Raw genomic sequence first — 26,069 nt, 5'->3', positions numbered from 1 at the left:
ATTAACTAACTTGTATTGATGTTCAAGAGGTTCTGACTCCAAACTGATGCCAGAGCCAGATGGATTTATAGGCAGGTTTTTTTTTCATTTTTAAAGTTTTTAAATTAATTAATTCATTAATTATTCTGAGAGAGATAGAGTGAGCGGGGGAGGGGCATAGAGAGAGGGAGAGAGAGAATCCCAAGCAGGTTCCGCACTGTCAGCATGGAGCCCGATGTGGGACTCAAACTCACGAACCATGACCTGAGCCAAAACCAAGAGTCACATGCTTAACCGACTGAGCCACCTAGGCGCCCATACAGGCAAGTTTTATTGAACCCTGATCTTGAACCTGTACATATTTCAGAGAATGAGACAAAGGGAAGTCATCCAATTTTTTTTTTTTTATAGGTAGGATAACCTAGATCTCCAAACCAGAAAAGGATGATACAAGAAAAGAAAATTGCAGGGGGAATTCTTTTAAACATAGAGACACAAATCCTAAACAAAAATTAGCCAATTAAATAGAGCCTTTAAAAAAAAATAATAGCCAAGTTAGACTGATCCCAGGAGTGCAAACACATTATCTGCACATTTGCTGCAAAACTCCAAGCTGTTCTCATGTGCAGAATGCAAGATAGAAATGCTACTGGGTGCCTGGGTGGCTCAGTTGGTTAGGTGTCCAACTTTGGCTCAGGTCATGACTCAGGGTTCCTGAGTTCTCGAGCCCCTGTCAGGATCTGTGCCGACAGCTCAGAGCCTGGACCCTGCTTCAGATTCTGTGGCTCCCTCTCTCTCTGCCCCTTCCCCCTGACCCTCTCTCAAAAATAAATGCACATTAAAAAAAAAAAAAAGAAATGCTACTTTTGGGGGCACCTGGGTGGCTCAGTTGGTTGAGTGTCTGATTCTTGATTTCGGCTTAGGGCATGATCCCAGGGTCATGCTATCAAGCCCCACATCAGTCTCTATGTTAAATGTGGAGCCTGCTTGGGATTCTCTCTCTCCCTCAAATAATAAAAAATTAAGAAATGCTACATGAGGGAAGTTTCCCCAAGAATCTGTTGTTCCTCGTTTATTCATTCAGCAAATATTTGGGTGCCTATTAAGTACTGGTTACTGTTTTGATACGAGTGCATAACATAAATGCCTGCCCGCAAAAAAGGAAAGAGAGCAATGTATATGCTCTTCTACATTACTACATTAACCAATTAAAGGAAAAAAAAACCATGTAACCATCTCCACAGATATGAGAAAAGCACTTGAAAAATTCAACACTCATTTATGATTATTAAAAACCTGATACATGACAAGACCCAGGAGTTACTATTTTATAGCAAATATCATATTTAATGGTAAAACCTTAGAAACAAGATACCTACTATCACTGTTACAAATCAACATCATCCTGGTGAACCGGGACAAAGCAATAAGACAAGAGGGAGAAAAAAGCCAGGATCTGACTGCCCCCAACCCAATGCAGTCGACTCCTGTGCTGTCCTTAGATGAGGGTCATTTATTTATCAGACATTTACTGAACATCTACCCTGTGCCAGGGTGGGATCCTAACTACCGTTTCTTGTCAAGAGTATTGACCTATTTTAAGAATTGGCTTCTAAATAAAAAACGTTGAAAAAAAAAAAAAATTAAAAAAAAAAAAAAGAATTGGCTTCTTCTTTCCATGGATGCACATGGCCTGGCAGGTGTGTCTGCAGCACAGCTCTTGAGGCACCTGAAGGGTTCTAGATTACAGCAAAGAGAGAAGACCAGACCTCCCTGGGGATTCTAAAGGAGAATTTCTAACAAGGCTCAGCAGTGTGACAATACTATTTTGTTATGTATATTCATACATTTTGTTTGCCCCTTGATCCTTCCATTAATCCTAGGGGAGTAGGATGCAGTGTCCTAGTAAATCTTAATTCACTGGTGTCAGTCTTATGTCAATCTTCAAGTGACCACAGCCACGGGTGACCAGCAGGATGCCCAGTGTATCTGCTGGCCAGTGGGGCTGTGTTGACCCAGTCAAAGCACACATCTCTCCTGGTGCATGCACTCACACGCATGCGCGCGAACACGTGTGCGTGTTCGTGTGTGTGTGTGTGTGTGTGTGTGTGTGTGTGTGTTCCTTCAAAGGGATCACTAATCACCAGGAAGGTTATTTCCAACATGGGGACCACTGCCCTCTGGTGGCCACTCTGCCAAATGCCGAATTTAGGAAAAGTATTACCCTTTATTGAGACCATTAGGAACCAAGTTTTATTTAATCTCCATAAAACCTTATAGAATAGGTATTATCCCCAGTGCGGCTCAGAGAGGTGAAGTTACTTGCCTGAGGTCACACAACCAGAAGTGGTGGACAGGCTGTGATGGGTGAGGCAGTTTAGGGGGAGGAAGAGGGGCCCCTCATCTGCTTCACCCTAATCCCAGCCCTGGTGATGGCATGGGACTGGAATCGGGTCAGCCAAGCTCCTAGGCTCATGATCTTAACCACCTGGTGACCCAGCCTCCTAACAGTCATTATGGGGGTTCCATTCTAACCTTGGATGTTTCCTTTCTGTGTACAATCCTAGATGCTTGTAAAGCAAAGACACAGCCTTTTGCCCATGAAGAACGTGACTTGTGTCCTGCAAATGTAAGTTGTGAAAAGACACCTTGCTCCATGGAGTGCCTGGCTGGCTCAGTTGGTAGAGCATGAGACTCCTGATCTCAGGGTCGTGAGTTCAAACCCCATGTTGGGCATGGAGCCTACTTAAAAAAACAAAAGAAAAACCCACCTTGCTCCAGGAGCAGCAAAGGAAGCATGGTGTGTGTATGTGTGTGTGTGTGTGTGTGTGTGTGTGTGTGTTTGGTGTTCTAAGGGAACAGGTCCTGAGGGGAAGCTGGAAGGCAGTGTCCTGGCCACAAGGAGTCTTCTTCCCCGGGCAGTGCATCCCCTGAGACAAGCCAGTCACCACCAGGCAGGCTCCTTAGAGGTGCTGGGGAAACCCTTGCTGGATAAATGACCATAAACTTGCAACAGCTGACCTGCTGTCCCTTGCAACGATACACATGATCGTTATTGCACCGTGTGGTCCTGAGGCGCAGGGGGAAAATGCTCGCGGTGTGAAGGTAATTAGCATTCCGCTGACCAGACATACCCAGCTTGGCTGTTTTAGCTCTTCTCAGTTTGCCAGCATTTTGCATCAGAATTCAAGTCAGCAGTTTTCCCTGAAACTAATACCCAAGTTTCTATTGAGCAGCCACTAGGAAGTCAAAACACAGGGAGAGGGCAATTGGCAGAGGGAGAGCTCTAGGCCATTTAGTCAGCACCAGCAGGGCGCCTGGTGCTGCCCTAAGCCTGGTCCTCTTTACTTCAACCCAGTGGGGCAGGAGGTGGGAAGAATGAATCCTTTCAGAGATGAGAAAGCAGCTCAGAGAGGGCAGGGGGTGTATCTAAAGTCACACAGTGAGAGGCAGAGCTGAGATCTGAGTCCAAGTCTAGCCTCAAGCCAGCACCTCGACTTCTGTGCCTGTGGTCCTCAAAGAGTGTTCCCCCGACCAGCTGCAGCAGGATCACCTGGGCACTTGTTAGAAATGCAGATTACCAGGCTCCCCGCAGAACTACTGAATCCGAAACCGTGGGTGTTGGACCCAGCAGCCTGTGTCTTAGCAAGCCCTCCAGGTGATTCTGTGTGAATCTCAAGTGCGAGACCCACAGACCATTGCTATCGTGGTCCCTGAGCCTCACCTGCCCGCAGTCAGATGGGGACCAACCGGAGTGGGACAAGCCAAATAACTCCGGTCAAGACATTTTAGGATAGTGCCAGGGGGAGGGAGAGAGTTCTGGGGCTTCTGAAAAGGTTTCATGAAAGAGATGACATGTGAGCCTGGCCACGACGAATGGAAGGACTTTAAGGATTATAAATGGAAGAAACGGGGCACCTGGGCGGCTCAATCAGTTAAGCGTCCGACTTCGGCTCAGGTCATGATCTCACGGTTCGTGGGTCTAAGCCCCGCCTGTGTCGGGCTTTGTGGTGACAGCTCAGAGCCTGGAGCCTGCTTCGGATTCTGTGTCTCCTTTTCTCTCTCTCTGCCCCTCCCCCACTCGTGCTTTTTCTCTCAAAAATGAAGAAACATTAAAAAATTTTTTAAATAAATAAATGGAAGAAAAAGCCTTTCAGGCAGAGCAGAGGCACGGAGGCCAGAGAGTGCCTGTTCGTAAGTGGGATAGAGGTCAGTTCATGAAAAGCTTTGCAGGCAAGGCTGAAGGGCCTGGCCCTTATCCTGGAGGCAGTGGGGGGCCGTGGTAGGTTTTTGAACAGAGGTACGCTCAGTGCAAAGTTCCGGTGTTTCGCAGCATTTTCTTGCTCGCCCACTGTAGCAGGCAAAATAACGGTCCCCGACGATGTCCATGTTCTAGTCCCCAGAGCCTGTGATTGTGTTATGTTACATGGCAAGGGGAAACGAAGATTGCAGACGGAGTTGAGGCTGATAATCAGCTGACCTTGAGATGGGGAGCTTGTTCTGGATTATCCAGGTGGGCCCAGTATAATCACAGGGTCCTAATAAGTGACAGAGGGAGGAAAGTCGGAGCCAGAGCCAGTGAGAGACTTCAAGATGTTGCACTGCTGCCTCTGGGGACGGAGGAAGGGGCCACGAGCCAGGAATGCAGGCGGCCTCTAGAAGCTGGAAAGGCAGGGCATCCAATGACCAGAGCCTCCAGAAGGAACCCAGTCTTGCCAACACCTTGATTTTAGCCCAGTGAGACCCATTTGAGGCTTCTGACCTCCAGAGCTATGGGATAAAGCTTCAGAAGACTGCAGAAAACTGTCTTCTTTTTTTCAACCAAAGACAATAACATCCGTCACCATTTTCTGAGTGCTTACAGGGCATACCTCACGAACATGCTCCCTTTAACCCTCACAACAGCCCCATGACATAGGCATTATTATCTCCATTTTCCATGTGGGGAAACTGAGGCTCGCCGGAATGAATAAGGAGTACAGCCAGCACTGAAGCCCAGGCCTGTCTCCAAAGCTTGTACCCACCAGGCTTGAGAGGACTTTAGACCACGGTGACAGCTTTCACTTGGGGGTGCCTGGAAGGGCTTCGGCGAAAGGAGGGCCTTTCCTGGCCGGAGCAGGGGCACACTGTTGGAGGGCCCTGGACCCCTGGACGTCCTCCCCTTCTAATGAGGAACTCGGCAAAGTCAAACTTGAACTTCTCGGCACAAACCCCCTCCCCCCTGCCTTGGATCTGCTTTCAACTAGGCTGTGGAAGACTGACGCCCAGATTCACAGCCAGATTGCTTGTGTTTGTCTCCTCGTCCCAGGTAAGTCCCTCACTACTCTCGGTTTTATTTCCTACTCTGTAAAATGGGGATAATAATAGTACCTACCTTTGAGAGTGTTCTATGGGTTATGGCACGTATGTAACAGACTTAACTCATTACCTATACGAAGCAAGTCTAAACGCCGTTATCACTATTTTCATTATCAGTTCATGTCGTGGGAGACCCGCCCCATCCCAAGCCTCCTTCTCAGGCACAGTGGCGGTGATCGACTGTGCAGATGAATTCCCACACATACGCTTTTAATATGAATATTTTTACGTGCTCACAAAATATTTCTTTAGGAGCTTTCAACCTTTTGTGGGTTTGGGGACCCTTTGGGACTCTAATGACAACTACAGACTTTTGTATGTGTGGTTAGTCCATACCCTTCTCTGAAAATTGCCCCTGGGTGCACAGGCATAGGTTCCTGCAGCTATGCTTGGACTCTGTGGGCGTTGGTGGGCCCCACACCTCGCAGGCAGCCTGGCTCACCCTAATGGGCATCCAGGGCTACTTTATCCAGCTTTCCAGCTGTGCAGGCTGTATACTGCCCCACTCTAAGGGGCGCCATGATGTAGACTACGATTCACAACCCTGGGGTTGTACAACATGGGGTCTTGTGAGCTTCTGATCCAGACTGGGGCTCCCCAACTGTCTCTCTCCCAAGGGAGTTTACGTGTTGAGAGTCTAAGATTAGTCTCTACTGGCAGCTCAAACTGAGGATACGTAAATGAAGCCCATTTGGCCCTGGAGAGCAGCTGCTCTTGATTCTTGAGTGCTTTCCAGTCTCTCGTGGGACTCTTGGGTAGGAAAGATCTTGCACAACTTGAAACCACACGATCATGGAGCTCACAGTCTGGCAAAGGGTGGGAGTGGGTCCTCACACACACACACACACACACACACACACACACACACACACACGTGCATATGCAGGAAGTGAGGGGAAAACAAGGAAACATGAAACGTAATGAGAAAGCTCGGGAGCCTATGGGAAGGGCACCAAACCATCTCACAGCCTCAGGGAAGGCTTCCTAAGGCAGTGATATCTGTGACATCTGGGTCACGGGGATGAAGAGGAAATGGCCAGGCAAAGAAACTGGAAGAACAGTGCAGGGAAAAGTAACAGCCAGAGCGTGAGCAGAGAGGTGGCGGTCTGGTGGCCTTAGGAATTGGGCAGAGGTCAGTTTTCTTCTCCTGAAAGAGAGGATTGAAGAAGCAGATGTGGCTAGAGGGGAAGGGGCTTGTGGTCTTGCAAAAGAGTGCAGACTTGATCTTGAGGCAGGGGGCGGTGGGGGAGTCCCTTTTGCATCCATTTTCCCTCGGCAATCCTCGTTTTCACTTCTGGTCTTTGGTCTCATCTCATCCCACGACATGAAATGTGAATTCTCTACTCCCTGGAGCTCAGCCTCGGATCTTCAGAAGGTAGATGGTAGAGCAGAAGAGACAGGGATTTTGACATTAGATAAACCTGGATTCTAATTCTGTCCCTGCCACTCACTGGTGTAATTTTGGGCATCAGCAAACAGCAATAATAACACCTACTGGATCCAGCAAATATTTACTGCATGCCTACTATGGACCAGATGTGGGGACAATAGTTAACATTGCCAAATCCTTTCCATCCAGCACCTCATTTAATCATTTCTATAACATTATGAGGGAGATACCATTATTCCCCCATATTACAGATGAGGAAACTGAGGCCCACAGAGATTAAACAATTTACCCAAGGTAGATAGCAAAGCCAGGATTCAAACCCAGGCAGTCTGGTTCCAAAGCCTGGGTACATAACCAAGCCCTAATAAGGAAAGGAAGTCCCTCCTTTCAGAGAACTTATATTCTAATGGAGGGAGCAAACAATAAAAAAAAATAAGACAAATAAGAAAAGCAGCATGTTAAAAGGCGTAAATGCTAAATAGGAAAAAATAGAGCAGGGTAAGGGTGACGGAGAGTATGGCAAGAGACAGGTGGTTGCAGTTTTAAATGAGATGATCAGGATAAGCATGATCAAGGCGGTGACAGTTGAGCTAAGACTGGAAAAAAGTGAAGGAGTTGACCACGTGCATATCTGTGGAAAGAGCATTCTAGGCAGGGGGAGCAGCCAGTGCAAAGGTCCTGTGGCAAGAGTGTGCCTAGTACATTCAAAGAACAAGGAAGTCAGTGTGCCTGGAACAGAGGTGGAGAACAAGGGGAAGAGTAAGCGTAGATGGAGTCAGAGTGAGGCAGGTTTATACAGGGACTTGCAGGCCATGTGGAAACTTGGCTTTTAGTCTGAGTGAAATGGGGAGCCATTCGAGGGTTTTAAGCAGTGAAATTACATGACCTTTTGTATTCTGACATGACATTTTATTTTATTTTTTTTTTTAAATTTTTTTTTTAACATTTTATTTATTTTTGAGACCGGGAGAGACAGAGCATGAACGGGGGAGGGTCAGAGAGAGGGGGACACAGAATCTGAAACAGGCTCCAGGCTCTGAGCTGTCAGCACAGAGCCCGACGTGGGGCTCGAACTCACGGACCACGAGATCATGACCTGAGCTGAAGTCGGCCGCTTAACCGACTGAGCCACCCAGGCGCCCCCTGACATGATATTTTAAAGGATCACTTGCTTCTCTGTTGAGAGTAGACTATAGAGGAGCAAGGGTGGAAGCTGAGAGACCAATCAGAAGGTTCCTGAAGTAATCCAGGCACGAGATGATATGGCTTAAATCAGGCTGGTAGCAGTGAAGCGGTGAGGAGTGGTGGATTTGGAATCGATTCTGGGTATAGATCCAACAGATGTCTCGATGTGGGGAAGGAGGTTTGGGGAGGGAAATCTGAAGTTCGGCTTCAGATACGTTAAGTTCAAGAGGCCCCATCTGACTTCCAGGATCTTCAAGGAGGCAGATGGATAGAAGAGGCTGAAGTTCAGGAGAGAGGCCCAGGCTGGCGTTACAAGTTTGGGAATCATCAGGATCTAAATGGTATTTAAAGTCACGGGACGAGGTGGGATCATCAAGGGCCTAAGCACACATAGGAGAGGAGGTGACCAAGGACCAGGGTCCTCAGTGTTAAGAAACCAGAAAGAACAGGAAGAACTGACATACATAGGAGATCAAGAAGAAGTCACCAGTGAGGGAGGAAGAAAATCAAGACAGTGTGGTGTCCTGAAGGCCAAAGGAAGAAAGCAGCATAAGAAGGCACAAGGAAGCTGCTGGAGGCCACGCAGGGTGAGAACTGACCATTGGGCTCAGCAATATAAGGGGTGTAGCAGTGACCTTAATGAGAGCAGCTGCAGTGGCTGGTGGGGGCAAGATTCTGATCAGAGGGAATGTAAGAGAATATTGAAGTTCAGGCCTCTTTCCAGAACTCCTACCTCTGTCCCCTGTGGCTCCGCGGCGCATGCTTCTGGGCCTCCCTGAGCTCGTCTCTCACCCTCCCCACCACTCAATCCCAGCAATATCCTGGGTTCTCCCTTTGATGGATGCAATTTGCCTGCGACCCGAAATCGATCGAAGTTATTTTACCGGAAAGAAAAATATTGGAGGAGAGGAATTGGATACGGTGAATACAGCAGTGACTTTCAATGACTTCAGCTGCAAAGGGGAGCAGAGAAATGGGGCAGTAGCTGGAGGGAGAAGTCAAGAGGAGACGTTTTATCATGTGAGCTGTTGAGGCAAGTGTCTGTGCTGATGGGAGTGGATTTTCTGTATTGTCTTTCTTCCCTGTCTTTGCTCATTCTGTCCCCAGCTCCCTCAGATCCTTCGGGGCTCAGCTCAGGTGCCCTTTCTTCTCTGAAGCCTCCCCAGCTTCCCTGAGCCACACGTGGAAAGTCTCTCTTTTCCCCTCCCCCACCCCTAATTCTCAGAGCACCTCTTTTTTTTTTTTTTAATGTTTATTCATTTTTGAGAGACAGACAGAGCATGAGCAGGGAAGGGGCAGAGAGAGAGGGAGACGCAGAATCCGAAGCAGGGTCCGGGCTCTGAGCTGTCAGCACAGAGCCCGACGCGGGGCTCGAACTCACAAACTGTGAGATCATGACCTGAGCCGAAGTCGGGCGCTCAACCGACTGAGCCACCCAGGCGCCCCTCAGAGCACCTCTTCAAGGGCCTTTACAAGTTGCATCTTCTGATTATTTGAGTACAAGTTCCTTGAGAACTGCTCCATATCTTGCCCATCATTGTAGCCACAGCTTTCCCATTCCTCGTTTTCCGCTCAGGAAAACACCTAGAATTGCTTGATGAATGTTGAGTGAACGAGTAAATTCTGGAGAGTCAGATTTGCACAGGCTGGTCCAGGAACCTTGAGACAGCTATTTCATAAGGAGTGTGCCTCAAACGCTTCCCTTGAATAGTCCTAGTAAAGTGAGTGTTTATGTAGGGTGGTCTGGTAAACAACTTGAAGCAACTGGAAATTTCCTTGAAGGCACATGTTTTCTCTGGAAATTCCCCCAAATTGTGTAATTTATGCTGACACAGCTCTGGGTTTGTCTTATTTTCCCCCAAATACTGTAATTTACTTAATGTTTGTCATTTCGTTTCCTCCCCAAAGTCTTGAAATAAAACTTATGCTTCAGAAAGGGGGCCACCATAGTAGCACGTGTCTCTCAGTTTGAGTATCTGATAGAGGATTTGACATTGAAGTAGTTGCTTCACAAAACAGGAAGGAATTTGTTAGCCTGAAAGATATTACGACAGTATTCTGTCGTATATTTTTAAGTTTTATTTATTTATTTTGGGATAGAGCAAGAGAGCGCATAAGCATGGGAGGGACAGAGAGAGAGGGAGAGAGACCAACCCCAGCAGGCTCCATGCTGTCGGCATGGAGCCCCATGTAGGGCTCCATCTCACCAACCATGAGATCATGACCTGAGTCAAAACCAAGAGTCGGGCGCTTAATCGACTGAGCCACCCAAGCACCCCCAAGAGGCAATGTTTTTAAGTTAGGTAACATAGTTTGGTGATTAATAATAACACAAAACAAAACACAAACTCATGCAGACCTGGGTTGGGTTGGAAACTTGGTTATATTACTTGTTCATTCTGATTTTATACCAATTAACCTCTCTAAGCTTTAGCTTTCCCACCTGTGACACAGAGATAGCAAGAATAATGTTACCTGCCTCACTGGGTTGTTGGGAGTATTGAGTTAACTATTACTTGTATAGTCCTTGGCATTGTGACCGGTACATAGTAAGTTCTGGATAAATAAATAGGTAGGCCAGAGGCCCAGATCAGCAAACAGGTGGTTACAGTCCACAGTGAGAACTGCTGTAGCAGGGGATACCAGGGTCTGTAGGAGTGCCTAGAAGGACATTGGGGAAGGCTTCCTGAAGGAAGTGACATTGAATTTGGGCAGTTGAAAGGAGGTCAGGGGGTGTTATGGGTCAGCAGGAAGAATATCAAGAGGGCTCAGATCGTATCAGGGATGGGGTGGTGAGAGATAAGCCAGGAGCAGCTAGCCATGCAAAAAAAAAGCTGGACTTCATCCAGACAGCAATGGGACCATTGAAGAGCTCTAAGCAGGGCAGTATCAGATCAGACCTGTAAGACTGGGGGCAGGCAGACCCGTGAGGAGACGAGAGGTGGTATGGACTGGACTGGGGTTAGCCCAGAGAAGGTGGCCACATGTGTGAGACATTAGGAGGCAGTGATAAGATTTGATTGAGTGGAAATTGGTGGAAGGAGACGGGGAGGATGACCCCGAGGGGGTGCATGGTGGTACCTTCCACTAAGACAGGGACAGAGAAGAAGCCAGATCTGAGGGCAGGTTACAAGATGGCAAGTTCAGTTTTAGACCTGTAGAGTTTGAGAGGTCTGCCTGTGATATAAGCATGTGAAACCATCCCATAGGCAGTTGCATACATAGATCTTAAGCCAGAAAAGGGTCCAACGTGGAGAGAGAGCCTTGGAAGATGTGGTGGGCTCAATAATAGCCCCCAAAGATATCCAGGTCCTAATTCCTGGAACCTGTAAATGTTATCTCCTATGCCAGAAGGAATTTTGCAGACGTGATTAACGATCCTGAGCTGGAGAAATTATCCTGGATTATCTGGACGGGCCCTAAATATAATCGCAAATGTGCTTATAAAATGGAGACTGAGGGAGATCTGACCATAGAAAAGAAAGCAATAGGATATGACACAGAGACAAGATCCCCTTGAAGATGGAGGAAGTCCGTTAGAGGCCAAAGGATGAGAAACGCAGTTCTAGAAACTGGGAAACGCAAAGAAATGGCTCCCTAGAGCCTCCGGAGGGAGTGCGGCCTTGCTGTATTTGGGTTTCAGCGCAACGAAACTCATTTCAGAGTTTTGACCTCCTGAACTGTAAGAGAATAAATGTGTGTTGTTTGCAGCGATTTGTTTCAGCAGCAGCAATAGGAAACTAACACAGAAGGCGTCAACATTAATGGTATGAAGGAAGCTGGTAGGGATGGACAAAAGTGTCCAGGAAGCCTGGGTAGAGTGAGAAGAACAAAGGGTCTAGCAGAGAGCTCCCAAGGATCCCAGCAGTTAAGATACATGCAGAGGAAGACCATTTTGGAAAGGGCCCTGAGATGGAACAGCCAGAGAGGGAGAAAGACCACCATGGAAAATAATCGTCTCAGAATTCAAAAGAAAAAAGTGTTTCAAGAAGGACAGCGTGGCTAACAGTACAAAATGCTCCTAGAAGTTAAGAAAAGGGCCTGTTGCATTTTAAGAGAGAGATCCTAGTTGACCTTGAAATAACTCTGTAGGAGTTCTGGCTGAAAACTGACTGGAGTGAGTTGAAAGGTGACTGGGGGTGAATAAGAGTTGTATTTCACCGCATATTTGTCCTATCTCCTCCACCAGACTGTACACATTGTTTCAACTTTAAATTCTATTACGCAAGTAGCATATGCTCCTTATAGAAAAGTTAGGATATACAGATTAGCCAAAGAAGAAAAATTACTCATAATGTCCTCAGCAGGTAATATCTTAGTGTATATCTTTGTAGTCCCCCTCCCCCCAGGTAAAGCATGTAATACTTTCACTCGCCTTGTGGAGTAAAATATTATTAGGCCATTTGAAGAGTAGAAGATTCAGGTTTAGAGAAGCAAGCCATTTGCTCAGCTGCACACAGCTGGTCAACAGCAGCACCAGGATTGGAACTTAGATCTATCAAATTCCAAAGCCAATATTGCTTCCCCGATTTTTTACCTGAAGAAATCTTTTCCGTAGGACTTCAGGCTCCAGAACGAAACCTAAGTAGATTTCTGAACCTCATCTCTCATCCACCCAAGGACATAGATGGTTTCTAAGAGGCAAGGGTTAATAGTGGGGGAGGAGTGGCAGTCTTCAGCCTGGTAAGGACAGTGAGCTGGGTTCCGGAGGGGAAGGCACCATACTGAGCCCAGGAAGAATGAGGGTGCAGTGAGAGGATCGGGAAAGGGGGAGCGGGTTGCAGAGCGCTTACTGGGTACACGCAAGGGTTAGGTTCTTTCCTTGCAACATCACCGTTAAATGGGCAGCAGGCTTCTCACCTTGCAGACAAGGAAACTGAGGTTCCAAGAAGGAATGTACTTTCCCCCAAATCACACAGCTACCCAAAGGCACCGAACCACACAGACTCCGCAGGGGCCAAAGCCAAGGCGGGGGGGGGGCGGGTTGCGGCTCAGAGCCGAGGCTGAGAGCTGAGTGTACGAAGCAAGGGAGGGATGGTGCAATTGGGAGCGGAAGGGGGGCGCCGAGACCGGGTGGGCCTGGGGGGAGAGATGGGGGCCTGAGTCGGGGTAAGGCTGAAGGGGCGAGGTCAAGGGGGCTGGGAACGAACCCATAGGAGAGGAGAGGTAGATGAAAGGCTCACGAAGCGGGGGGCGCGGAGGGGGTGGGAGGGAGGCAACTTGGGAGGCCCAAGAGAGGGATGAAAGGGGGAGTAGCTGCAGAGGGGCCGGGAGACAGATGCGGCTGAGCTTCCAGGGAGGCTGGGGCGGGGTTAGTGAGTTAGGGGCGGAGCTCTCGGCCTGGGTGGCCTGGGGGCGGGGCCGAGGAGCCGGGCGAGGGGCGGAGCTCCTGGGCCAGGCGGCCTGGGGGCGGGGCTGGGGAGCCCGGCGGGGGGCCGGGGGCGGGGCAGTGAGTCAGGAACCGAGCTCTCAGGGGCTGTGAGGCCTGGGGGAGGGGCTAGGGAGCCCGGCTAGAGGCGGAGCTCTAGGGCTAATAGGCCTGGAGGCGGGGCTGTGGAGCCCGGCCAGGGGCCGGGGGCGGGGCAGTGAGCCAGGGGCGGAGCTCTGGATCTAGGAGGCCTGGGGGAGGGATTGGGGAGGTTAGTGAGGGGCCGGGGTAGGGGCTGGGGAGCCCAGCGAGGGGCTAGGGCCGCGCTGTCCTGGTTAAGGTCGGTGGGGAGAGGCTGGAAGGCCGGGGGCGGAGCCGAAAGGCGGGCGGGGTGGGGAAGCTCTGGGCTCCCAGGACGCGAGGCGAACCGGCGGTGCCGGTCGGAGGCAGTCGGGGGCGGGGCGGGGCGGGGCGGCGCGGAGGGGGCGGGGCGTGCGGAGGCCCCGACGGTGCTCGCGGCTGGCTGTGAGGTCGGCCCAGCGCGGTGCAGCGAGCGCCCCCCGCGCCCCGCTCCGGCAGTCCCGGCGCCCCCACCCCGCGCCCGCCATGCCCGAGCAGCTCAGCGTCGCGGAGTTCTTGGCCGTCACCGCGGAGGACCTCACCTCCCCGGCCGGGGCCGCCGCCTTTACCGCCAAGATGCTCCGGTGCCGGGGGGCTGCACTGGCGCGGGAGGAGGTGAGGGGGCCCTGGGCGGGCGGGGTCGGGGGTCCCGGCAGGGCCTCTCCTTGACCTTCACCGGCGTGACCGGCGCTTCGATGGCCCTTACCCCTCCCTGGAAACCTGACCCCTCTCTAGATCTGTGAGAATCGAGTGCATCTCAAACATCTGCGCCCTCCCCGTTGAGTCCGCGGGAGGGCCCGAGGGACCGTTTGTGGTGGTGGGGGGGGGCTTGAGTTCAACTCGATGAAGGACTTCACAGGTCAGGGTCATAACCCCAGTGCTCTTGTTGGTCGGTCCCGTCTCGTGTTTGCTCAGCGCCTCACTGCATCTGTTTGCGTTTTCATCTTTGGAGCCCCACAGATTTGTTCCCCCAGTCACTCCCCTTCTGGGAAAGAGGCCTTCCCGCCTCAGTCCTGAACTTCTCCCCGGCTGCAGGGAGGCCACCTCCTCCTGGCTGCTGGTTCTGAGATTTGGCCGGCGCTTGTGGAATGAATGCGAATGAGAAGGCGCCAGGAGCCGGGGTTCACCTTGGCCAGGCTGTTGGCAAGTTTGTAGTCTCCCCTCCCCTCCCCTTTCCTCTTTGTCTTTCCCAGCAACGCGTCCCAGGCCTTTTCTTTCGCCCTTGCAGGCTGCCCCACCCCATTCCCGTCCTTCTGGAGTTCCTTCCTCTTTCTGGACCTGCTTGCTGCACTTTCCTGGGCCTCCTCTGCAGGGACTATTCTAGGGCAGACACCCTGTGGCTTTGGGCCAAGGGAGAATAATGTAGTTTTGCAGTTCTCTTTCAGAGGATGCCCCAAACTGGATGGCATTTTGGACCTCAGCAGGGGCTCTCATCTCCCATCCTTCACCTTAAGAGTATTGAGCACCTACTGTGTGGCAGATACAAAGCTCAATAGTTCATAATACCCTGGGCCACTGTCTTGAGGAATATCTCCTTCTCCTCCTCTCCCTGGCAGGCTGAACTCCTATCCCAGAATCTGCGTGCATCTCTTTGCAGGGGTGATAGTGGATTGTGGAAAGAGCATTGACTTTGCAGCAGGCAGACCTGCAAATTCTGGCCCTGCAGTTTGCCAGTTGTGCGAGCTTGGGTATGTGACCTGATCTCTTTGAGCCTCACTTTTGGCATCTATAAAATGGGATAATAATGTTTACCTCACAGGGCTCTGGTATTACATGAGTCAGTGTGTATAAAGCATGCGTCTTGATGAATGGAATGACTATCAGGTTAGTTGACGGACCTTTTTAGACAGTGACTGGATCCCTTTTGTCCTCATTTCTCTCGCAGGGCCTCACCTAGTGCTCTGTACCTAGTAGGGTTACGGGCTTTAATTAAAATAAGAAGAAGCCAGTGAGTTTTTGGCTTTTTTCCTTGGGCAGAACCAGTAACTTAGAGTCCACTGCCTATGAATGTGGATTCTGTTTTTCCGGGAGGTTCACAGGGAAACTGTCCTCTCGAGGGGAGAGACCTTCCCGAAGTTTGTCTTCACAGCCTCCCATGTCAAGACTTGGAAGACTTAAGTGCCACTGGTACCCTTAGGGCTTTCACAGCTCTCCCTCCTCTCTGGGTTCTTCATTAAAATATTAAATCTGAGCTGGAGCAGGAGAAGGGGCTGTACTATCAACCTTTCTCCAGGGACAGAAATGCCCATTTATCCCTGCGCATCTGGCCTTGCCTGGCTCGGTGTGTGTCAGCACTTGTGTGTGCTGGGCCGGAGGTCGTGGGGGGGGGGGTGGGGGAGAAACTCTTGGAAGGGGTCTGGAGGCTCTAATAGGCTCTGGTCAGAGCTCAGCTTTGCCCCGGTTCAGGCCGGACAAAAATCTGGCCTCCTTTGCCTTCAGGACTTTGGTTTGATGCATGCAAGCATTTTTGTTTGCTTGTTTCAATTATTTATTTATTTATTTATTTATTTATTTATTTATTTATTTATTTATTTTAAACTATATAATTTATTGTCAAATTGGTTTCCTGCAAGCATTTGTTTTTGCAGCAGGAAGGCTGGGGCACCCAAACACAGCTTTTCTCTTCAGCATTTCGGTGTCCAAAAAAGGTTAGAATCTGACCTTTGGATTGGACTCTGCTGAGGTTTCCTGTTTGATTTTGCATTCATGTTTATAGTTACATGCAGTTTGATGCGGGCATCTGCCCACCTCCACCCTCCACTGCATCTCCCCCCATTCCACCCCTACCCCCATCCTGGGCATGACTAACCCACACCCAGGCTTGAGGTTCCCTTTGGCTGAATTAAAATGCAACAGATTCTTAAAGCAAGGCTTCCAGTCCCCGCTGGTTTCCTGGGAGTAACTGGAGACTCTTTCCTGAGACTTGCAGCCCCTTTTTTTGCAGTCCAACTAGGAAGGACCCTGGGCAGGCCACTGAAAACTGGAATGTCAGCATTGAGCAACCCTTTAAGATAGAAATTGCCTAGGAACTCTCATTGAAGTTGGGGAAACTGATGTCCAGAGACTCGTCTAAGCTCCCATCTCTGGGTAATAAAAGGATTGTCATTGGCACCCAAATATTCTAACCCCTGTTCCAATTCTATTTCCTTCTAAAGCCCAACTGCCTGTTCTCCCTATGTAACTTCTCTGAGCCTCAGTTATCCCACCCTTAAAATGGGTTAATAATCCCTCCTTGTTTACCTCTCTAGGTTGTTAAAGTTTTGTTTTGTTTTTTAACGTTCATTTCTTTTTGAGAGAGAGAGCTCGAGCAGGAGCGGGGCAGAGAGAGAGGGGGACAGAGGATCCAAAGTGAGCTCTGCGCTGACCGTAGTGAGCCCGATACAGGGCTTGAACTCATGAACCGTTAGATCATGACCTGAGCTGAAGTCAGATGCTCAACTGACTGAGCCACCCAGGCGCCCCAAAAGTTTTTTGTTTTTAATTGTGAAACACTATACAAATCTGAGGGAGTGTTAAGACAGATGATTATTCTGTCAACCACTTCTTTCCTGTTCGGGGCCCCTTTACAGCCATCATCTTATTGGTGGTCACAATACCACAGGTGAAAGTGGGCCTGAGAAGGTTAAGGCAGTTGTCTCGTGTCACATAGTGGGTCCGTCTGACTCTGAGTCTGTTCTCTGTCCAGTTCCCCGTGCCATCTCTGGGCTAGGCACCAGGGACATAAAGATGCTACCCTGGTTTGCTGGCTGATCGGGGAGATGTAGCCTATCTTAGGGAGATCAGTAGGAATCCCAGGAGTCTATCCTGAATGCCCAGAGAAAGGTACAGAGAGGCCTGTGGGGTGGGGAGCGAGAGAACAGTGAGGACTGGTGTCATCAGGGAGAGCTTCCTGGAGGAGGTGACTTCCACATGGGTCTTGAAGGATGGAAGAACTCCATCATTCAGTGGAGAGCATAAGTGAGTGAATTTGGAGACTGGTGGAAAGAAAGCATATTCAGGAACCAAGTAAACTGTTTTGACCAGTGCTGGGAATTCATGCTATATCGTGCATCTCAAACTACTAGTGAACTTATTTTTCCTGTTAGATCTTGGATAAAGCAGTCTTCCGCAAATAGATCTGCCAAGACTTGTGTTTCATATGTTTATTTGAAGGTTAAGGGAGTTTTAATTGCACAAAGGACATAATTTTTATGAAGTTAAAATTTTTAATTCCAGTATAGTTAACATATAGTGTTATAAGAACATAATCATTTTTAATTAAGAAATTTAAAAAGATAACAGAAAAGGCAAAAGCCACCTCTGACCACGCCTCACAATCCTTATACCCTCCCCGGAGGTAATTGCTGTGGAAATGTGTGTGCTTCCCAACATACGTCCTCGGAGAAAACACATTATTATAAGGGGATGGTGGTTACGAGGAATGTTTACCTCAATTAGTATCATGTCTTTTGTTTTGTTTTGTTTTGTTTTGTTTTTGAGAGAGGGAGAGAGAGGGAGAGAGAGAGGCAGAGCGTGAGTGGGGGAGAGAGAGGGAGACACAGAATCCGAAGCAGGTTCCAAGTATCATGTCTTATATTACATAGTTTTCAGTTTTATTGGAGTCAGATCTGTCTTTTCCTTTGTGACTTTGCTTTTTTGGAATCTTGTTCTAGAAAGAACATTGCTGATTCTTTTTTTTTCTTTTAATTTTTTTTTCATTTTATTTATTTGAGAGGGAGAGTGAGAGGATGGGGCAGAGGAGAGAGAGAGAGAGAGAGAGAGAGAGAGAGTCTTAAGCAGGCTCCATGATCAGTGCAGAGCCCGATGCGGGGCTCGATCCCACGACCCTGGGATCATGACCTGAGAGGAAACCAAGTTGTACTCAACCGACTGAGCCACCCAGGGGCCCCCTTGTTGCTGATTCTTAATACTCTTGTGACTTTTACATGGTGCTCCATCACGTGTCTTTATTTGTTTGACAAAAAAATAATGAAAATTATGCAATCTTAGCGATTGTTTGTTTGCAGGAAACATAAGGCCTCTCAAGCTGTTTCTGTTGAAGGGAAATTTGTTTTAAGGACTCAGAGGTGCCTCATGGGACTGAAGAGGTATAAGTAAACGTGGACCTCGCCAGGGCCTCACTGGAGGCCGGGAAGCTGTCAAACATCATTTTGGTTCTCTTGCCTCTCTTTCTTTCTGCACATCTGAGCACTGCTTTTGCTCACTTGTCATCACACAGGCCCCGAAGGGTATCGCACAGTCTTCTGGGGAAGACAGGTGGCTTCAGCCCCCACACCCATGTGACCTCAGTGGTCTAGCCTCTGAAGGTAACCAAGCCAGTCTTGTGTCCCACTTCCCCGTTCCTGGAGGAGAGCTTGATGGCCCAGCTCAGCTTCTGGATTGGTTCTAGAAGTGGGTTTCCACCCCTGGTTTCATCAGCAGAGGTCATGGAAAGATAGACTCAGGCAGTGTATGCGTGTCTACAGAGACTTGTACTGTGGAAGGAACACTTCTCAGAGAAGAGGGGCAGAGCCTGGAGAGTCCCCACCCCCCATGTATCCATGGCAATGGTGCTTCGTTTGGCGCAATCGAGGATCCAGGGAGAGGCGCTGTGCTCATCTTGTTTTCTGCCTACTTGGTTATCCAGGGGCAGATGAACCCCAGTTTGGAAAGCTCAGGTTTAGTGGACTTAAAAAGACGGAGGGCTAAAGGGTGTAGCATGACTCAGAAGGCCGTGAATGCCAGTTCGTCACTTGGGCTTTTTGTTGGACAGTGGCGACCAATGGACCCAATCATGTTGTCCAGGGAATGGATGAGGCCAGCCCTGCTGAGGGACACAGCGGCCAGTGAAGTACCTGGGGACTGCTCCATCGCGGGCCCCGTATTAGGCACTGGGTAGACACGTTGCTTATGAAAACAGATGTAGGTCTTTGCCCTGTTGAGCTTACGGTCTTCTGGGGAAGACAGGTAGTCAACGGATTAACAAACAAATAAATAATTGCACATTGTGATAAGTGGCATGACGGCTCATCCTCCTGGTCAAGGCCTTCCTCGAGGTTTGGTCCGAGGTCCTAGCCCCTCCCTAGCCCATCTCATCCACATCCATGGCTTCAGCCCTCTCTCATCTTTAGACGACTCACACATCTGTATATCCAGCCCAGACCCTCATGTTCAGGTGCCCACTTGGCTGTTTCACTTAGACATCTCAGTATGTCCAAAACCACACTCGTGACTTTCCCCGCAGGCTGGCCCTTCCGGTATCCCCTCCTCTGTGAGTGGTACCTCCCTCTATTCTGTTACGCCGGCCAGAAACCTTGTACCTCCACATACATCCTTCATCACCAAGGATCACAAGTTCCATAAGCATCTCTGGAGCCCACACACTTCCCTACATCCCCACCCTAGTCCAGACCACCACCTCCTCTCCCCTGGCGTGCTGCAGTGGCCTCCTAATTTGTTTCTCTGCTTTTATTCAAGCTCAATTCTCCTGATAGCACTGGATCTCTCTCCTTTGCAGCACACCTCATAGGTATATTTTGTATTTATTTGTATAATCATTTATTAAAATTTGGTTTCTTGGGGCACCTGGGTGCCTCAGTTGGTTAAGTGTCCAACTCTGATCTTGGCTCAGGTCATGATCTCACGGTTTCATGAGTTCAAGCCCCACATCAGGCTCTGTGCTGACAGCATGGAGCCTGCTTGGGATTCTCTCTCTCCCTCTCTCTCTCTGCCCCTCCCCCACTCACACTGTCTCTCTCTCTCTCTCTCTCAAAATAAACAAATAAACATTAAATTTTTTTAATAAAAAAAAATCTGGTTTCTCACTAGATTTTGACTTCCATGAGAATAGAATTTAATCTCACCACTATACCCCTAGTATTTACCATAACACCAGAGTAGGTGCTCAGAAAATATTGGTTGGCTGACAAATAAGTCAAAGAAGAAAACTAAAAAGGAGCATTAATAGAGAATAGTGGTGTGAGGGTGCTCCAGATGGAGGGAAGAGCTTAAGCAAAGGCCCTGAGGCAGGAAGGAACCTAAAGTATCTGTGACACTGAAGAAGGTCAGAGGGTAGAAGCATAGCGATGGGCAGATGGGAAGGGCAAGACCAGATGGGTTTGGGAAGGCAGGCAGGGGCTAGATCATACTCAAGCTTGTAGGCCCTCATAGCAAGTGTGGATTTTATCTCTTTTGCAGGCCAGCAGCATGATCCAATTTCTGTTCTAGAAAGATCATATCAGCTGCTGTGTAGAGACTAGACTGGAGGGAGCAGGGGAAGACCCAAGGAGGCTGGGGAAGAGATGACGGCGGTGTGGATAGTGTCACGATTGGTGGAGGAAAAAAGTGGACAGATTTTAGAAGTATTTTATAAGTAGTAACACCAAGATTTGCTGATAGAGTGCGTGTAGGGGGTGGTCAAGAAAGGTTCCCGGGGTGCCTGGGTGGCTCAGTCAGTTGAGCATCTGGCTTCGGCTCAGGTCATGATCTCACAGTTCATGAGTTCGAGCCCCACACTGGGCTCTGTGCTGACAGCTCAGAGCCTGGAACCTGCTTCAGATTCTGTGCGTCTCTCTCTCTCTCTGACCCTCGCCTGCTCGCGTGCTCTCTCTCTCAAAAATGAATAAACATTAAGAAAAATAGAAAAAAAATAATAAAAAAAGAAAGGTTCCCAGATTCCCAATGGAAGAGTGCCATTTACTTTTTCCTAGGAAGGGGAGCTCTGGGAGACAAACTGTTTTGGGGGGAAAGTCAGGAATTCTGTTTGTCAAGAAGGCGTTTTAGATATACGAGTTTGGAGATGAAAGGAGTAGGCTGGAAACACACATTGGAGATTGTCAGGGTTGAGAGAGTGAGTTTCAAGCTTGCATCTATGTGAGAATCACCCGATACCATTCCCAGAGGGTCCAATTCAGTAGCTGTGTCTTTCTTAGGCTTCTTATTGCAAGTTACAGAAACCAACCTGAGCTGATTCACATAAAAAAAGAGTTCCCTGAAAGGGAATGCTCAGTAGTTTGCCGAATTTCTGGGAAGCTGGAGAACTGGGGTGAGGCGGCAGGCAGGATCTCAGCCAAAATCATTCCAATGAGCCAGTTTGGCGAGGACACTGTTGCCATGCGCTAAGTGCCACAGCTTGTTACTGCCACTGTCCCTGGAGACGGGGCTCCTTTGTTGCTGTTGCCATCAGCATAAGCGCGGATCTTCCACTCTCTCCTCCTGATTGGGATCCCAGTGCCTGCTTGGCCAAGACTAACTCATACACCTGTACCCTAGCTGCAAGGGAGTCTGGAAAAGCAAGAATTTCATCTGGTCAGCTTTTGTAGGACACAAGCTCTACCAAGATTTGCACAGCAAGTCGTTTTTCAGGTGGAGGAAGGAAATTCGGATGTCTCACTGGCAAAAACCTGGCAAATGGCCTCGGCAGGTTTGCCAAGCACGCAGGAGGGTGCCTGGGAATCTGAATTTTAACCAGCACCCCAGGAGATGCTCGCACAGGCAGTCCACGGACCACATATGTGTACGTTACATTCGCTGGTGTTTAAAGCTGAGCAGTGGATAAAGTCACCCACGGAGAGGGATGAAGAGGGCCCAGGTCCAAGCTCTGGGGAGCTCCAAGGCCCAGAGATTGGGAGGGGAAGAGTAGTTAACGAAGGGGGCTGAAAAGGAACTGCCAGTGGGGGAAGGAGGGAACTCAGTGCCCCAGAAGCCAGGAAAGGAAGATTTCAAGGAGGGACCAATGCTCAGCTCAGTCAGACGCTGCCTAGATGTCCAGAGGCAAAATAAGAAAATGGCAGATGCAACCCAAGGTTAGCAACACCGAGGTTGTTGATGAACAGGTTCCAAACAGGATTAGTGCTGTTTTCACCTCGATGCTGGCATGGACTGATTTGAGGAGGGGGCAGATGAGAAGTTCTCCTGAGCTGGGGAACAGAGACATGGGATGATGGCTAGGGACCTGCATCAAGAGGGTCTTTCAGGATGGGCTTGGAACCCAACCTCTTGGTTGAACCCCACCTGAACCCAACCTCTTTCTGTTTCTGCCTCTGCACAAGAGCAGAAGGTCTTCCCCGGGGTGTCAGCCTCACGCCCAGCTTTGTGGAGTCTCCTCCCCTCTCTAAATTTCGGTCTTCAGTGGTCACTTCCTTGCCTGGTGTTCAGCTGTTTTTGGCCACTGAGGTGACACAAGTAGGTTTGAGGACAGAAACTGGAACTGCAGGTCATGGCAGAAGGAAAATGCTTTTCCCGAAGGCAACTTGGTAGTCTAGAACTCAGACAGGCATTGTTGCTAGAAGATCCTTTTTTTTTTCCTTAACTTTTTAAACGCTTATTTATTTTATTTTTTTTTTTTTAATTTTTTTTCAACTTTTTTTTTTATTTATTTTTGGGACAGAGAGAGACAGAGCATGAACGGGGGAGGGGCAGAGAGAGAGGGAGACACAGAATCGGAAACAGGCTCCAGGCTCCGAGCCATCAGCCCAGAGCCTGACGCGGGGCTCGAACTCACGGACCGCGAGATCGTGACCTGGCTGAAGTCGGACGCTTAACTGACTGCGCCACCCAGGCGCCCCAACGCTTATTTATTTTTGAGAGAGAGAGAGCATGTGTGTGCAAGCGGGGGAAGGGCAGAGAAGGAGACAGGATTCAAAATGGGCTCCACGCCCGCAGCAGAGAGGCCGATGTAGGGCTCGAACACATGGAACCACAAGATCATGACCTGAGCTGGAGTCGGACGCATAACCAACTAAGCCACTCAGGTGCCTGGCTAGAAAATCCTTTTGATGGGCCTAGTGCCTGGGCTCAGAGCACCTGAGGCAGTGAGGCCCGTGGAGGCACAGTGAGTGCCCCAGACTCAGAGGCAGGGCCCTGGGCTCCCTCTACCATGGGAACACTGTGCCTGTGCCTCGCCGGGGTCAGGGACGGGGCCTCACAGTGGAGGGTATAGGAGGCTGAGCTGGGAACAGCCGCTAAAGGTTCTCTAACTCAGCTGGCTTTTGACTTTAACTGAGCTTTTAAGAACTTTGGATGCTGTAGCCTCTATCCAGATGTACTTTTAAAAAAAATTTTTTTTTAAACGTTTATTTATTTTTGAGACAGAGAGAGACAGAGCATGAACGGGGGAGGGTCAGAGAGAGGGAGACACAGAATCTGAAACAGGCTCCAGGCTCTGAGCTGTCAGCACAGAGCCCGACGCGGGGCTCGAACTCACGGACCGCGAGATCATGACCTGAGCCGAAGTCGGACGCTTAACCGACTGAGCCACCCAGGCGCCCCTCTACCCAGATGTACTTTATGAAAATCTCCTCCCGGGGGGTGGGGCCTGGGCAAGTGAGCAGTTCAGAAATTCCCCGGGAGACTGATGAGTACTGGGCAAAAACTGATGTGGTAAGCTGTGATCTGCCCACTTAAGGTTATTGAGCTTATCCAACACCTGCTGTGAACACAGGCGGGATGGCAGGTTCTGGGGGCATGGAGATGACAAGACAAGGGCCCCGTCTGGAAAGGAGAAGGACTTACACCCATGAAAGGATGACTGACAACCCACAGCATACAGAGATGTGGCTGAGGTCTATGGAGAGAGTCCAGTGACTGAGGTCAGACAATCCTGGGTTTGAATTCCTGTTGGTTGTGTGACCTCAGGCAAATGACTTAACCTTTCTGAATCTCAGTTTCCCCCTCTGTAAATCATGCGTGATAATAACTATCTTGTGGGGTTCTTTGAGGAGATTACATATAAAGCATCTAGCATATCCCGGGCACATAACAGATACCTAACCTTTGAAAATTCTCTTTTACTAAAAACACAATATCACCTGCACATGGGATAGCTAAGGAGATCAGGAACCACACGGAGAAAATGGGGTCATAGCAACAGGGGTGAAGCCATTACTATGAGTGAGTGTTAAAATTGTCTGTGCTGTCCTGGCACCAGGATAAAAAGAGGAATCTCACGTCCCCTGCAGGTGTCCAGGAGGAAAGAGCTGAGCCCAGTTCTGGACAAGGCAGGTTCTCCCCTTAGCTCTGCCCTTTGCTGTCTCCCATCCGTTCGTTTCATCATGAAATGTTTATCGAGAGCCTACCTGAGTCTCAGTCCTAACTGTACATTACAACCTGGGTTGCTTTTAGGTAGATTTCTTTTTTTTTTTTTTTAATCTTTTGTTTTTAATTTTTTTTAACATTTATTTATTTTTGAGAGAGAGAGGCAGAGCATGAGCAGCGGAGGGGGAGAGAGAGACACACACAGAATCCGAAGCAGGCTCCAGGCTCCGAGCTGTTTGTCAGCACAGAGCCCGACGCGGGGCTCGAACCCACGAACCGCGAGACCATGACCTGAGCCGAAGTCGGACGCTCAACCGACTGAGCCACCCAGGCGCCCCTAGGTAGATCTCTTGAAGTCGAGATGAAATTCACCATATGAGCCATTTTAAAGCACTCAGGTGGGGACACCTGGGTGGCTCGGTTGGTTAAGTATCTGACTTCGGCTCAGGTCATGACCTCGAGGTTTGTTGAGTTCAGGCTCTCTGCTGTCAGCACGGAACCCGCTTCGGATCCTCTCTCGCTCTCTGCTCCTCCCCTACTCGTGCTCTCTCTCTCTATATCAGTGGAATCCTACAACATATGGCCCCGTGTCTGGCTTCTTTCAGCGTAATGTTTGCAAAGTTCTTCTGTGTCATCTGGGTTGCTTTAAAAGTTATGGAAATAGAAACAGACACCAGGCAGTGCTATAAGCATTTCCTATGTATAATTTGTGTAATCCCCATAAGGAAACAAAGGCACAGAGAGGAAATAGCTTAGTAAACAGAATTGCCAAATAACATACAGGATCCCCATGCAATATCTGGGACACACTTATGCTAAAAAGTTATTCACTGATTATCTGAAATTCAAATATAACTGCATGTCCTGTATGTTTGCTGAGTCTGGTAACTCTACTAGCAGTAAGTGGCAAAGCCAGGATTTGGACTTGGCACTTGGGAGTGCTTGACCTCTCACACCACGGGTCATGCCTGACTCTGATTTAACAGTTCTGAAGTGAGGCTCTGGTACCCTTCTTTTGTTTTAGGTTTATTTATTTTGAGAGAGAGAGAGAGAGAGAGAGAGAGAGAGAGCGAGCAGGGGAGGGGCAGAGAGAGAGAGAGGGAGAAGAGAATCCCAAGCAGGCTTCTGCTGTCAGCACGGAGCCTGATGCGGGGCTCGAACCTACCAACCGTGAGATCGAGACCTGAGCTGAAATCAGAAGCCGGACGCTTAACGGACTGAGCTGCCCAGACGCCCCTGGTACCCTTATTTTTTAAGTGCTGCAGGAGACTCCCCTGGCCAGCCTGGGGATTTGGGTCACAGGGCCCAGGAGCACAGAGAAGGTGTTCGCTGGGTCAGGATAGCTACCCTGCAGCCCTCCCTATATGCAGGGTGCTGGGCTAGGTGCTGGGATGCCTGACTGCATTCAATCCTGTGAAATAGATGCTGTTCTTATCCCATTTGACAGATGGAGAAATAGAGGCTCTGAGAAACTAAGTCACTTGCTCTGGGTCACACAGCTAAGACCATTGGAAACAGAATTTGGACCTCAGAAGAGTGTGATGTAAAAGCTGGAGTCCTTAACCCCTGCTGCTTTTTCTGCATTCCCATAGGGCCTTGCTAACAGTCACTCATTCACTCATTCATTCTTTCCACAAACGTTTGTTGCTACTCATG

At 49.3% G+C, this 26,069-nt stretch overlaps 1 protein-coding gene and 1 non-coding gene across 2 annotated transcripts in view; both read left to right on the top strand.

Moving 5' to 3' along the window:
• Nucleotides 1–2,642: 2,642 nt before the first annotated feature.
• Nucleotides 2,643–2,715, top strand: TRNAR-CCU. The gene has a single exon. It is a non-coding gene; the product is annotated as a tRNA-Arg (tRNA).
• Nucleotides 2,716–13,825: 11,110 nt separating this feature from the next.
• Nucleotides 13,826–26,069, top strand: part of ASAP3 (ArfGAP with SH3 domain, ankyrin repeat and PH domain 3) — a 48,882-nt gene continuing 36,638 nt past the window's right edge. Inside the window, 1 exon segment of the mRNA XM_042951924.1 lies at nucleotides 13,826–14,015. Coding sequence (XP_042807858.1) covers nucleotides 13,887–14,015 — 129 coding nt within the window. The 5' untranslated portion in view covers nucleotides 13,826–13,886.

Source organism: Panthera leo, chromosome C1 (assembly GCF_018350215.1).
Source record: "Panthera leo isolate Ple1 chromosome C1, P.leo_Ple1_pat1.1, whole genome shotgun sequence".
Lineage (NCBI taxonomy): Eukaryota > Metazoa > Chordata > Mammalia > Carnivora > Felidae > Panthera > Panthera leo.
This window is presented reverse-complemented; position numbering and strand designations above follow the sequence as displayed.